At 26.2% G+C, this 15,764-nt stretch overlaps 2 protein-coding genes across 4 annotated transcripts; one reads left to right on the top strand and one right to left on the bottom strand.

The window, feature by feature from the left end:
- Positions 1-642: 642 nt before the first annotated feature.
- On the bottom strand, positions 643-13,789 carry LOC100158782 (protein disulfide-isomerase TMX3). Of its 2 annotated transcripts, none has more exons than XM_016807539.1 (12): positions 13,720-13,789; positions 5,776-5,833; positions 5,659-5,698; positions 4,881-5,044; positions 4,611-4,797; positions 4,467-4,544; positions 4,315-4,381; positions 4,077-4,257; positions 3,341-3,394; positions 3,086-3,278; positions 2,755-2,950; positions 643-1,827 (listed from the first exon to the last, which is right to left on the bottom strand). In XM_016807539.1, exons 1-12 carry the CDS (start codon positions 13,772-13,774, stop codon positions 1,802-1,804), a joined length of 1,299 nt encoding a protein of 432 aa, XP_016663028.1. In that variant the 5' UTR covers positions 13,775-13,789; the 3' UTR covers positions 643-1,801. The 2 variants fall into 2 exon arrangements, with proteins under 2 accessions (XP_016663028.1, XP_008186860.1); XM_008188638.3 differs by lacking the exon at positions 13,720-13,789 and adding an exon at positions 6,717-7,108.
- Positions 7,437-12,024, top strand: LOC100169052 (glycine cleavage system h protein-like). Of its 2 annotated transcripts, none has more exons than XM_016807538.2 (5): positions 7,437-7,924; positions 8,007-8,086; positions 10,326-10,389; positions 10,850-10,978; positions 11,043-12,024. In XM_016807538.2, exons 1-5 carry the CDS (start codon positions 7,822-7,824, stop codon positions 11,138-11,140), a joined length of 474 nt encoding a protein of 157 aa, XP_016663027.1. In that variant the 5' UTR covers positions 7,437-7,821; the 3' UTR covers positions 11,141-12,024.
- Positions 13,790-15,764: the final 1,975 nt, after the last annotated feature.

Genomic DNA, 15,764 nt, shown 5'->3' with positions numbered 1-15,764 from the left:
AAACTTTAGTTGTATAAAAATAAAAGTTTCTTTTAATTCTTAAACCTTCTATCTACTAATATTATAAGTACATAAAATGATTAAACGTAACATGTACTATGCAGTGGCAGCGTGCATTTTTTTTTCCTATGAAGCAACTACCTTAAATAATTACCCACAATCCATACACCAATTTTTTCACACATTTTAAATGCAGGGTGTAGGTATGTGATTATGTGAGTATAAATTATAAACTAGTCTAACCGTCTAGGTGACTGGAGTCACTGGGATACCTACCCACTCTTTTCCATGAGGCAGCTGCCTCATAAAATAGTACTTCATGCCGCCACTGGTAACATGTTCCAATTAATAATTGTACTTGTTAATAAATAATACTATTTTGGTTTTTGTGTTATTGTGTATAAACTAAAGATATTTTATAATCTCAATATTAGTTTTAGTTATAACTTATAAATTATAATCTATAACTTTAAATTAGTTATACACTTCTAATTTATTACCTTGTTAAATATTATGTTGCATTGTTGTTGTTTAAATTATGTATTGGTTTGTAACAAAAAATGTATCTATTAATTTCCCAAAACTTGAGTATAATAATTAAGATAAGATTTCATCGACCAATTTCAAATTGTTTATTTTGAATTATAATAATATACTAGTATTTATTTTACAATAATCAAAGGTTATAAATTAAAACTAATAAGCTTACAACACAAATAAATGTTTACATGCAGAAACAAAGAATATTAAATAAATAAAAAATTGACTAGATTATACATTTTTGTAGGTTACTATTCAGTATAGGTAAATACAATTTTTAATCAAATATGAATTTCAGTTCATTATATATTATGAATGCAATAGGTATGTGGTTAATATTTTTTATGGAGTTTATAGAACTTATTGAATAATATTGAATGGTTGACATCGGATAGATATACATGTTTCATTTGTAATTCGGTTAAAAATATAACTAATAATTATTTTTATTATTTCAGTTAATTGAGATATTAATGACGAGATATAAATTATAATTGTTGTTCTTATTTATGTTTCTGTTTTACATCTAGGATGATTTGTATAACTTAAAATAACCATTATTATTTTAATTAAATTTCTGACTGTCTTTTATTTTTTTTCAACTTTTACTATATTCAAACAGATTTTTGATTTGATTTACTAAAAAAATCTACCAATCAACAATAAGCCTCACTTAGTAAAAAATAATTTGGAAAGTTCAGAAATTAATAATTGTAATATAAATTAAGCATTTAAAATCAATAATAATGCGCTAGTTATGCATTTATGTTTTAAAGCAACACTTAAGGTTAAAATTTATATTGATAAATAAACTGCAGTATTAAAACATGTGTGTGGTTACAATAATTTGTAAAAGTTATGATTAAAATTAACAAACAATTTATAGCCCTTCATTTAAAATAAAATTCAACATTCATTTAAAGTTTTACAAACTGGAAAATACTAAATTCAGCATCTAATTTATCAATAAATTACATATAGTAGATCATTATACACAATTGATTAAACAGTCAAATAGCCAATAGGATTAATATTTATACAATATAATTTGGTAGGATTTATATATTGGAACTCAATGTAATCTTAGGTATTTTTATAAATTAAAATTTAAATAATTTTGTATGTGTTTATATATAAACATATATAAACATGAATAATTTGTAAGTATATAAATAATTATTTGATGTCTTATTTATTGTTTTTAATTATTTATTCAACATCAGTCAATAAATCAATATGTTTGAATATTTGAATGAGTAGCTTATTCTTTCTTCTCGTGATGTACATCTAAAAAATTAAAAATTATGTTGATTAAACTTGTAAAAGTATTTAATAAAGGTTAAAGTATCATCAAAACAGTCAACATGAATCTAAAATATATACAATGTTAAGATAGATGGATACATATTTAGTGTGAATTTGAGTTAAGTTAAGCAACCTTAAACAAATCTAAATAAATATTTATTATTATTATTAAAACTGCATTTAATCCAAACTGAGCACTAGCCAATGGATCAACAGACAACACTTGGTCACAATAAAAAAAAAAATGAAATAATATAGTACATTGATGCACTTCATTAATTGGAATAAAAATACTAAATATGTATTATTTGAAAGACTAAATAATATCATTAAAGAGGATGCTACACCCATATGCGTTGTCTCCGTCTTACACAAGCATGACATACCAAAATTGTCATTCACTATTCTCAGTAGTGTGCTGTTGATTTTGATACTAGAGTGAAATGACCTATTATCAAACTTTTAGGTAAGAACATTATCTGGGTCTTAGCGTGGATGATTTTTTAATATTTTACATACCCTTATTTTTCTCGAAAATGAAATTATTGAAAAATCGCCCACGCTAAGACCTAGATAATGTTCTTACCTAAAAGTTTGATAATAAGTCGATTCACTCTAGCATCAAAACAAACAGCTCACTAATCACTATTGAGAATAGTAAACGACAATTTGCTGTCGTGCGTGTGTAAGACAGAGATAACATACGCGGGTGTAGCATCCTCTTAATTAAACAAGGTGAAATAAAATACAAAAATATTATTATATAAAACAAAATCAAATATTAATTATAAATAAAAAAAAAAGAAAATTATTAACTTAAAACGGTCTTCAGGTTTAAGTTCTAGCGATGATTACATACAATTCAAGTTATTATAATAATTTTAAAAGGTCAGTAATTTTTAGACATACCATCTTCATCATCATCACTAGCATCCATAATGTCTGTGCAACACGTAGAATAGCATATTAATAGTAGGAACCCTATAGGTAATCCAAATAAAACACTAGCAACTGCAGGATTGTTAACCCAGATGTTTACTAAAGACTTCTTTGTCTCATAATACATCCTGTACATCTGTATAAATACACCACTTCCTCCATATGCCTATTTAAAAATATAATTAATTAATTATTTGAATATTAAATTTACTGTATTCATATTTAGACATTAAATAATAAATAACTACAATACTGTATATCATAATTAAATTGCATTTACAAAAACATTGGTTATTATTACCTTTACTGACTGATTTCTTACAGCTTCTAGAAATAAAGTAATTGATTCAGGTGTCAGTTCATGTGGTTTTTCTTCTGGGAAATGATGATGTCTAGTAGATGAATTGTAAATGATTAATGATGGTAGGGTTACATCTGATGAAGTAATAGAATTGGCGAATTCTGGTGAACCAATCCATCCAAATTGAAAGTTCCTAAAAAGTAATATGATTTAAAAAACTAATTTCATCTTAAATGCATATATATAATATGTTACCTATGAAAACGTTCTCTATTCTTCACAATAACTGATTCTACCATTTGAAGAAACCTAAGAAAGACGACTAATTAATATTTTCAATTTTGATGGTACAATATATTTTTAATAAATTTTTAGTAAATATTTGATTTTTTTTTTTTTTAATTTTAAGTTTAATATAAATACTTACTCAAAAACATAACAGTATAACAAATATTTGTATTATAAAATCAAATCTTGGCAATTACTTTTCCCAGTGGAAACCAACTCAGATAATATTATAATATAATATATTATACAATGTGTTCCGGGAGGGAAATGACCGGCCGACATCCTATGAAAGTATACCCAAAATCTTGAAGAAATACACTTTAAAGAGTGGGTCTAACTTTTTTATTTTTTAAGTTATGGGCAGCTAACTTTTTTTTTATCAAAACCAAACCTATAACACATTTTTATATGTATTTTCTAAACTATTCAACATTTTGACGTAATTTTTTTTTAAAATAAAAAAGTTAGACCCACTCTTTAAAGGGTATTTCTTCATCATTTTGGGTATACTTTTATATAACATAGGCCGGTCACTTACCCCCGAAACACATTGTATATTATATATTATTTTATGCAACATTATATTATAATGTTGAATAAAATAATGGGAACCAATACTAGAAATTAAGACTTCTATTTATAGATATCAAAATTAATTTTAATGTAGCCAGTTAACAATATTTTTAACATTATTCATACTTACTCTGAATGTTGCGGAGGTAACTTTTCAATTTTATTCTCTTCCACTAATGCTAAGACTAAGTACTTGTTGGTCTCCAACATATGGTGAATATTTGATCGAGTTACTTTTACGAAAGTATCAAATCTTTCTGTGTTTATCCATTGTGTCAAGCTTGTATTGAAGTCCATATCCCATTCCTCAGCTAATATTAATTATAACATAATAAAAACTTTTCAATGTTTAATCATAACTCATTTACCATTGAAAGAGTAGTGTTGTTCTTCTTTATACACCACAACTGCAGGAGTTTCTCCAAAAACAAAATGCTATAAATAAGTATTTATATAATATATACACAAAGTAGGATGGATATCATTAATCATGCAATATTTCCTATATTTCAATAAATACCTGTTTTCCAGTTATTTCAGGTGTAATATAAAAATAAGAATGTGCTTGATATTGTTTTGCCAAATCATAAAAGAGGTCCTGGGAAAATAATATACAATATTTAAGCATTTTATATTTTAATCGAATTATAAAATTATCAAGTACCCAAGTATGGCCAACACTTTTTCCAATAAACATAAAGAAGTTTTTATTTGTTTGTTTGAGCATTTCAATGTCTTTACTATCAGTAACCTCTTGAACGGGAGGACGAGCCAATCGCTTTGCAAAATGAACCATTTCTTCTGTAGATCGCTCACTATTAAATTTAAATTCACCTTCTCTATCTCTGAAGCTATAGGGAAATACAAAATATAATTATTAATATCACAAATACTGAACTACAAAGTGACGATTACAGATAAATTGATAACATACAACATTATTGTAGGATACCCAGACAATCCAAACTCTGAAACTACTCTTTTATATCTTGTACAATCTATTTTGCCAACTCTTATATCAGAGTGGTGTAATGCTTGAGCAACATGACGCCAGATAGGTTCTAACCTCTTACAATGGCCACACCACGGAGCATAAAACTTAAAACAAACATTTGATAACAATTATAATAGTTGTAAGTTTTAACTTATTATATAGTATTACTAGTTAAATAACAAACAATATAGACATTAACGGACAGTACTGCTATAGCAGTATTATCAAAATGTTATGGAGTAAATTGAGGAATTGTATATTATGGCATTACAGCTGTAGCAGTAATATTTTCAATGCTATCAAATTATAGATGACATTAAACTGCCACATTGCGTTGCTTTAGATATTGGGGCACTGACATATTTCAAAGGAAATTATATCAGTTAATAATAAATGTTCTATTTTAAGATGTTTGGTCTATTCATTTATTTGTCGTTTATTTTATCAACACCGGTAAGCTGATATGCAGTACGACAGTACGTAATATATAATAATGTGTTGAGTAATCACAGAATAATATTATTCGTAGCTATAGTATTACGTAGCAGTTTTGATATACATACACACTACTGCTAGAACAGTAACAATTTCATTACTGCTCTAGCAGTAATAGAAAAGTGTGTTATATTGGCCAGTTTTGGAAATTTAAAAAATGGTAAATGTCCGTCAATGTGTTAATAGAAATTTTATAATTTAATTGTAAATTATTCATGATTACCATTATAAACCAATGTCCATCGTGTTTCATTTCAATGAACCTAAAAAATATATGAATTATTTAATATTAAATAGTACACAATATAGTATGTAATAATAATTTTTAATTATTTATTACTTATCACTAAGTTCCAATACTCTTGATGAACGTACGTCTTTTAGTAGAATAACAGATACTAAAACATTATAATAATTATAAATATTAAGCAATTTAAACTATACAAGTATAACAATATATTGTATTCATAACAATACTGACACATAGTCAAATCCTTACAAGTTTTTTTGAAATGCCACAATTAGTTTTACTAGGTAATATTAAACATTTAAATGTCAATGAAGTAATTGTTTTATGAAGAACTTTAACAGTTTTTTCTGTTTAATTGTTGTGTATATTCGGAAATGTTAAATAAGTAGATTAATAAAAGCTAAAATGTTTCCTCCATACATAAGGTGAATTATGATGATTTATTAATTAATAAATTAAAAGAAATACTAAGTTTAAATTATGGTAAAAATTGTAGAGGAAATATTTAGAAATATTTGACATCCTTCTAATATATTTAAGTCAGTTTAGACTTGAATCTTATCAATTTCAAAGGAACTTTAGTTGGATGCTAGTCATTTTAATTAAAATTTCTTTGTTGGTTTTAACCACTTAAATAAATTGGATCACCATAGTCCATAAGTACTATGTATGCGTATGTGAATAAATATTATTAACTATCAGTATGTTTTAAATATATAAATAAATATTATATCTTTCCTATTATGATTTTATAGGAAAAATTGAAAGATAAATAATAACGCATGACTATTGTTATTAGAACGCTTTCTTTTGATAAAATAATCAATATCTACCTACCTAATGGTTCATAAAGATATATATTTCAAAACAATACCTAGGTAGTATGTTAGAAATTAATATAATTTCTAAAATTTTAAGACTACAAGGTTATAAATTAGGTTTGAAATTACAAATATAAGAGTCTAGATTAACTTCAAACTTGTAACATGTTTCACACTTTTCTTATAATAATATCAGTAAGTAACACTTACCAATAAAACCCACGGAAAGAGTTGTAGTTAATATATTAGAGATCATCATTTTTGTACTATATTTCTCTTGTAAAAAGTTGTATATAAATGTATTGTTTATTATACTATTATACTACTAAGTTCAAAACTAAATATTGTTTAGTATATTTTAAAGTCAATTGCATTTGGCAGACATTTTCAGATTACACATATTTCTCAAATTATATAGATAGTTATAAAAAATGTATGCATTAGTAGAATAATTTAAAACTGAACTTTAAGTAAAAACGTTACATAAGTACATAACAGATCACCGTTGAGTATTGAGTATTGACATAATAATTAACTAATAAGTGGAAATAGAAAAGTTCAACTTAGTAGGTACATCGTACATACTACATAGGTATTAACTGCTTAATGTTTATGTAATTATCAGTTATCACTTATCAGGTTATCACCAAAGTCTACAGAGGACTTTGTAAGTTCATACCACGGTAACAGTATAATGACATTCAGCTGAACCTCCAATAAACACGGAAACAGCTGCACGCCGGGGCTATAGAATTTATCACGAACTATGATTATAATCATAGTTCGTGGAATTTATAGCCACAGATCAAGCCCGATCAAGGTGGTGTATCAATACACCTTGCCACAAATATAATACTTATATTGTTGTATTTATAATCAATCCGATGGTACTACTATTGTTCTGTGATACTACAGAACTACAGAAGACACTACAGTATGTTGTACTATAGTTCTGTGGTTGTGCCTATGTAGAACTGTTCATGTTAGAAAAAACTACGAGGAAGTAGTACGAGGTCAATGGTAATAACTTGATAATTGAGATTAAACTGTGATAAGGATACCGGGTTTTTAGACTTTTAAAAAGAAGTATGCTCTGACATTTGTTCTGTGGTATACTGCTATTAAAGACAACAGTTGTAGTACATCACGAGCACTCGTCGTTCTGTTTATGTCTTTATGGGTTTAGTACTTTAGACTTTGGTGTTTACAAATTACAACTAATCATACATTCATAATCCATCGTTCATATTATATTTGATTTCTTTCAACAAAATTGAGCGGTCCTGTTTAAACTTGAATAATATTTTCTACAAAAATGATTAGAATTATTAAAGTAACTAATCGCATCTGGGGAAATGTAAATCACGCTCAAAGGTTATCGTCGAATGTCTTGCGTTTTTCCATTTCTGCTGTTAAAGGTAATAATATGTTTGTAATTTATACTCCTCTGTACATTTTGGTTTTTAAGAGTGATTTTTTACCTAAAACTTTAATTTTTAGATCGTTATTATACTGACAAACATGAATGGATTGATGTGAAAGATAATATTGGTACCATAGGAATTTCAGATTATGCTCAAGTAACTATTTAAAAGATTACATATTTTATAAAATATATTTAAGAAATTTTCCTAAAACCCTTTCTGAAACCTTCAAATAGGTACATTGTATAGTAATGTAATTAGTTAATGTTCTACTAACTTCTTGAAAATGAGAAAACATTGTTAGGCTGAAAATATTTTTTTAAATAGAAAAAATGATTCACCTACGTAATGATTTTTTTTTTTTAATGAATAGAACAATTGGTTTGTCTTTTTTTTGTGTAATTCAAAATGATTCTGTTCAATTGTCAAAAACGTTAGTTTTATTTTAATATTTTGCATTGTATAGTAATCCATTGTGTAGTATAACAAAAATGTAAATTATATAAGTGTAAAAGTTCAAAACATAATCTACAGAGGTTATCAACAACTAGAATAATTTCATCAATTAAAATATATTTTCCATTTTAATTTATCTATGAAAATTGCTATGTTTATTAGTATTATGATTAAATTAATTAGTAGATATACGTCATAATGAATACGGAGTGAATTACGGGGTGAATTATAATGTAAAACAAGTACAAAAATTCTAAAGATTACATTAAAATTATAGGCAATTTCTATGGACATAATAAGTAGTTACCAGTTTTGGGTAAAATACTTTTATAAACTTACAAAGTTACTTATTAGTTTCAAAATTAAAAAGTTACTAGATTACTTATTCGTCACCAAAATACAAAAATAATAGCGCTATATTGTTTTTTAACTCAACAGTAACTTTACTCTGTCAAATGAGAGAACACTAATTCTGCTCATCCCCATACAACACCCTGCTATAGTAGAATATTGGTCTCAAGTGCCTGGTGTAGTGCTGGTTAGATAATATTTTTTTTGGATCGTGACGGTTTCTCTTTCTGGATAGAGGATAGTTACGATGATGTTACTCTCAATATTTTTATAATACTAAAACCAAATAACATAAAATGCCAACATTTAAAACATCTAATTTATACAAGTTCACATTTAACTTTATTCTATTTATAACAAACTTTCAAAATTATTTTCACTTATTCCCGATTGTTTTTTGATCCAAATATCCCTAATTATATTAAAAATGCATTCTACAGAAGCTCTTTGAAAAGCCAACATATTCATTTTTAGAAACATTAGTTCTACTATTGGTTAGCCATTAAATATTTTTAAATATCCTAAACAAAGAGAATATTATAAAAATGCTAAATTTCAGCTCAAACGCTCATTACGCATCAACTTTGAATTTAAACAATTTAATTAAAATAGATTTTTTTTTTTACAGATCTGATAAAAATTAAACTTGTTTTTTTTAACAAAGTTACTTATAAAATAATTAAAATAGTTATTATTGAATTACTTAAAAAAAAAAAAAAAATAATAAAGTTACCTTAAGTTACTTGAAAATATAAATACTTTACGTTATTACTCAACATTAATAGTTATTATGTCTATGTAATAGACCTGCCATTTTTTCAATATTTGTTGTTTAGTTAGAATTCATTCACAGCCCAATAAGAATATGTTTATGAATTCATAACTTTTATTACTAACGAATTATGAATGTGAATGTTTATTATCTATAAATATAATTCGTAATATTTAATAGGTTATCTATATAATATACTGATTGGTGATTTCATTTGTATTTAAACATTGTATTATTTTAAGTGAGGCATTGTACTTTAATATAATTTTTATATTTTTATTGGATAAATTTATAGTAGAAAAATGCTAATTTAATATAATGATATCATGTAATACAGTAGACGCCGCTTATTAGAAACACAGATTATTAATACAATCACGTTATTGAAACAAAATGTACCAGGATGGATCGCCCGTATATTAGGACATTTAAATCGCTTATTAGAAACAATCAGGTTAATTGACACATTTCACTTTGGTCCCAAAGTGTTTCTAATAAGCGGCTTCTACTGTACTAGTATATTACTAATTCTTGATTGTTATATAGTGTTATAAAATATGGCGATGACTAGATTATGTTGCATATTTTTATTTTATTATAATTATTACATATTATTGAGATAGTTATCACTTATCATTCACATTATTATAATGTTGTTTATTTTTAGTTTTTGGTGTTAGGACTTAATAATTCATAATACCAAAAATTGGATCATGTAATTTATTTTATATAATATAGAAATCTAATATATGGATACATTTACTATACATAATGTGTTTTATTGATAGTTTACTTATCATTTTTATGCTATTTTAGGATGCTTTAGGTGATGTGGTTTATGCTGAGCTGCCTGCTGTTGGAACAGAAATAAAAATAAAAGGTATATAGATAATACATGTTATATTAATCACTATACTGCAGTCTGCAATGAAGCGAGACTTACAACTTAGAAGTGCCCTGTTCACTATTTAATCAAATACAGCTTTTGTTTTAAAAAAATTGAAAACACCTTTATTCAAACATTTTCTATATATATAATATAGGTGTGAGTAAGATTGATGTAAAAATTGTCATAAAAAATCTATGATAGATAAAATATTTTTTTTAAAACTTCTTATCTAAGGGACTGCTAAAATTATTAATCTACGCAACCATATAAATCAATTTTGTGTTTTGGGATGATGTTACCCTACTCCATCTAAGAAATATAAACCATCAAATTTGAGTTCTCAATTATTATTACATATTCAAATGTGTGTAACTACTTAAAAACAATTATATTAATATTTTTGATGTAATTTTCTCTCTATAAAGTACTTATAATAAACTTTTTATAGAAGAATGTGGCGCATTAGAGAGTGTAAAAGCTGCAAGTGAACTATACAGTCCAGCATCCGGCAAAGTGATTGAAATAAATTCTCAGGTGGAAACAAAACCAGCATTAATAAATCAATCTTGTTATGAAAATGGTATAGTATATTTAATTTTCTATTCTATTTTATAATTTTGTAATTTTATTCATTTATTTTGTAGGATGGCTATTCAAATTAGAACTATCATCTCTGGAAGAAATACCGAATTTAATGAATGAAGAACAATATGCCGAATTCATTAAACATGATCACAGTTAATGCTAAAGTAACTGATTATCTGTTAGACAAAATTAACTGAGTATAGAATATTATTAATTGTTTTAAATTGATTAATACTTTATGTCTTACAAGTATCCCAAGTATATGCGACTTCTGTATTTTTAATTTTTTTTTTGTTATTGATTTAATTAAGTTGTATGCATTTATTTAAAATGTAAACCTATTTTTTTAAACTTTTATTCAATAAAATAATGTGTGAATTTAATATTGTTAACAACTAAATTGTTATGAGTCATAACTGTGCACAGACATTACTGGCAGGGTAGTCATAAATAACACATTAACATACATACACACACCAGAGGCGTGTTCAGTAAGTGGGCTTGGGCCTACCCTGATTTTGAACCCTTAAATATATCCAAAATATGCATTTTTAAATTAAAAACAAGAAATTGCTTATTCCTTTTTTGTATTAACAAACAAAACAACCATTTATATGATAAAAATTAAAAAATGTATAACATCAATATTAATTATTCAATAATATTATGATTGATTGTACATTTTAAACAAATATATTAAAAATTCCATTAAAAAATTGAGTATATTGTTCAAATTGTCCTTATGACTTGACCTGTTCTAAATTTTTATCCTGGACATGCTTCTGACACAACCACACATAAATATCCTTATTCACCACTAAGTTATAAAAACTAATTTATAGTCAAATTTGTCTAATTTCAAACTTAATATGATTATTGATTATCATGATAATAATGAATATTGAGGGAAGGAAGTTTGCAGAGTAGTTAAGTGACTATCCTGACTACTCCATGCTTATAGTTATGACCTAAACTGTTTAGATAGTATTATGTTTTAAATATTATACAATTCTCACTCACAGCTCATCTCTGTTTACTCAATATGCTTTTGACAACTTATTATTATTCACTTTTTGATTGGGTCTACAGGCAATACTCAAAACTAAACTATATTAAACTGGTTTAATAATGTTTCTAATTTGTTTATGTCTACAGTCTACTAATTACTAAAGTATTATTTTAGATTACTATTTGAAATAGAAAATTTATATATCAATAATTTTTTATTGGAATAAATATTATTTTGTGTTTATACTTTATAGACGTTTATTTTAAATCAAAAATCAAATATAATATTAGCAAATACTATAATATTGAAACAAATATTTTTAGAGGCTCTTTAAAAACTGCGAAATTTTTTAAATTGTAACCACTAACCTTGTAACTTTTGGCTCTATCATCTCAAAAGGTTGCCGACCCCTGTCCAGTGCCGCAACTAGTTTTTGTGGGGCCCTGATGTGAAAAAGTTATGGGGCCTGTGTTGCCTGTACTTGTACTCAAATATAATGAAAAAAGTTAGTGCCACAACTAACCTTTGGTAGACCTCTAATGCAAAACAAAATTTATGCCTTATGGCCCCCAACTTTTACCATTTTTTCAAAATAGTAAAAATATTTCACAATAAAGGGATGAAAGATCATTTTCAATAACAAAAAATGTTTTTCAAATAATATCAAACTATTATATAAGGTACATTTTCCATCTTTTTTTTTTCGAATAATAACTTATTTAATTTTTCCTTTTGTTGATTGCCCCCCCCCCCCCCATTTAAACATAAAACCTTGCCAGGGAATGCAATGCACACCTTGCGTTCCCGATTGTTGGGGCACCGCCCCTGGCTATCCTATATAAATATGGGGGACCTGAAATAAGTAGGTCCCACCTGGAATTCACGAATTATGATTTACACAATGAAAATTTAAGCATGTAACAATTTCTTAAAATCATTTAGGTATTTAAATGTAACGTTATATAGTTATCAGTAGCAAAAGTTATACCTAATTATGCCCATTATATATACTTATTTTAGAATATTATAGATTGCACCATTTTTAATTGTATATATTAGGTATCTAATTTGTTGGTCTATAATTTATATAGGTCGCTAGATGTATTTATAGGTAATGAGAGGAGTACCTACCAAGTATTTATATGACTATACCAACACGTCACAAATTAAAGTACTCCGCGTAATACGTAATACATATTATGCAGATGTGCTTGTTAAATAACGTGTACCTATAGCAGTTTGGTACCTAAAAAAAATTATTCTGTAGCTTGCGTTTCTCAAACTAAAATAATATTCTTGTACCTACATAATTGTCTACATGCAATTATTATAAATGAGCGATTAATATAAATCTTAGTGTTGATTTGCGTTTTCGTGTTCATACATATTCATTTATGAAAAATGTGTACTCGCACGTAATACGAGATTTCTAAATAATTGAAATAATTAGGTATATGTAATAGGCAGTAATAACTAATAGCATGTTACAAACGCACAGAATACAGACTTGTTCTACTTTCATGGTCCATATGACCATTATAATGTGACTTTGGTAAAACCAAAATATAGGGTACCTATTAGAATTTAGAGTAAAGACAACATAGGTAACATAAAATATAACGTTTCAAACCATTTCGGAGTAGATACACACCATACACTTCAGTGACGATTTAATATTACAAGAAAAACCTAATCTCTGGAATAGATTGAGGAAGTTAAACAGTTACCTTTCTTTCTTAATTCTTCGCCCCGTCGATCACAGACACTCGATGGATTAATCATTATTCACGTTCAGATTTCCGTTAACTAGGTAAGTGGTATACATAATATTATTTATATAATAATCCCATGTTGCTTATAAGATTCATACATAAGTGTATAATGTATATATATATATATATAGACATATAGTAACTAGTATACATACTACATAAGTATTGAGCAAATGGTTCAGTATACACCCCCATCTGGTGATGCCATCGAAATAAAATTGGTGAACAGGTGAACAAGAACACTAGAGAGTAGAGAGTACCCATCTGCTGTACAATAGTTGTCGAGTAGGAGTACCTATGTCTTTGTAATGGATGTGTTTTATTTTAGTTCAACAATAAACCATTCAATACGAAAAACAATTCTGAGGGAAGACGTTGTGTCATCCTAGCATACTTGTATAAATAATCAAATTTAATAGTTAATAAAAATCGAAATTATCTCATGGTGGCTATAAATAGCGTAACTTTTCATTACTTTTTTTTTATGTTAAGTGGTTGTTAAATTGTGATTTTAACATTTGGTGAACACTTTCTAGTGTTTTCGGCCATTTTTTTTTGAATTGCCTATAACAAAATATTAGTAATCGATAGATGAAAATTCGTTAATTTATTTACCTGCCGGTAAAATTGCAATGTGGAAAAAATTTTTAATTCAAATGCTCACAAAAAATTAATGTTTCGTTCCAGTAACCTTTTTTTTGTTTCTTAAAAGTAGAATAACTTCTGTGGAATGTTCTATTAAAATTTAAAATTTTCATGTTAGCTATGAAAAGCAAAACTTTTAATAAATTTCTGACTGAAAAATAATTTACAACATTTTTAAAAATTTAAATAATTTCTCATGACTAATAAGTACTACTAGTAGGTAGTTTAAAAAAAGTCAAAATAGTTTGAAAATGTTACCATTGAAAATGGTAATATTAGCATTTGGTTAAAATTTTGAGTGTACGGTTATTCGTTTTTTAATTACCATAAAATATCAAAAATCAATAGATGGAAATTCGTTAATTTGCCGGTGAAAATCCAACATCGTAAAAATTATAAATTCAAACGCTCATAAAAAATTAGTGTTACTTTCCTAAACGTTTTTTTTTTTTTTGTTTGATGGTAGAAAAATGTGTGGGGAATGTTCTATTAAAAATTCTAATGTTAGCTATGGAAAGAAAAACTTTTATAAATTTCTAACGGAAAAATAATTTGAACATTTTTGAGATTTTGATGAATTTTATCAACATTTGAACTTTAAATGCAAAATAATCGAAGTCGGGTATCTTGTTATTATACATATCTGTGGGTCCACACCATTATTCTGTGACTGCGGTATGAACCCGGCTTCAAAGCAAGGTGTATTGATAAGGTGTCGTCACTTGTTTGAAAACTTGATTGAAAATTTTACTACAGATAGTCGTCACCACCGTGAGCGCTACATGTCGTAAAGAGGCCGAAAAACGAACACTTTAGTACACCAAAACTATAGAAAATTTAAAATATATTATGATTTAAGGAATAAAATTCAAAATTTTGTGTTCTAAATTATTTGTATACATGTATTTAAATACTTTCTTTTTATCAAATACAACTTTAATATTATTAAATATAATTAACTAAATTATCATTTTAAAATTTCCTATTACAAAAAAATATATGAAAAATGTAAGAGTTAATTCACTAAATTATCATACATAATGCTTTCAAAGTGTTATAATTAACAAATAATAATTATTAATTATTAATTAATATACCTATTGATTTTAAATAGAATTCATAATACTGCTAGTACTAGTATTATACTAGTATTCATATTACCTATGTATTACCAAAATGCATATATTTTGAATATCTTTTTATAAGAATTTATTACTCAGTTTTACCTATCACCATTGATTTTATAATATATTCATAGTACGTATTTATAGTATATTATAAAATAAATGCTATTACCTATATATAATTATATATTAACTGAGATCCTGGGGATAGAAACATATTTATATGCTAAA

This window comes from Acyrthosiphon pisum, chromosome A1 (assembly GCF_005508785.2).
Source record: "Acyrthosiphon pisum isolate AL4f chromosome A1, pea_aphid_22Mar2018_4r6ur, whole genome shotgun sequence".
Taxonomy (NCBI): domain Eukaryota; kingdom Metazoa; phylum Arthropoda; class Insecta; order Hemiptera; family Aphididae; genus Acyrthosiphon; species Acyrthosiphon pisum.
The sequence above is the reverse complement of the archived record's forward strand: the minus strand, read 5'-3'. Positions and strand labels throughout refer to the sequence as shown.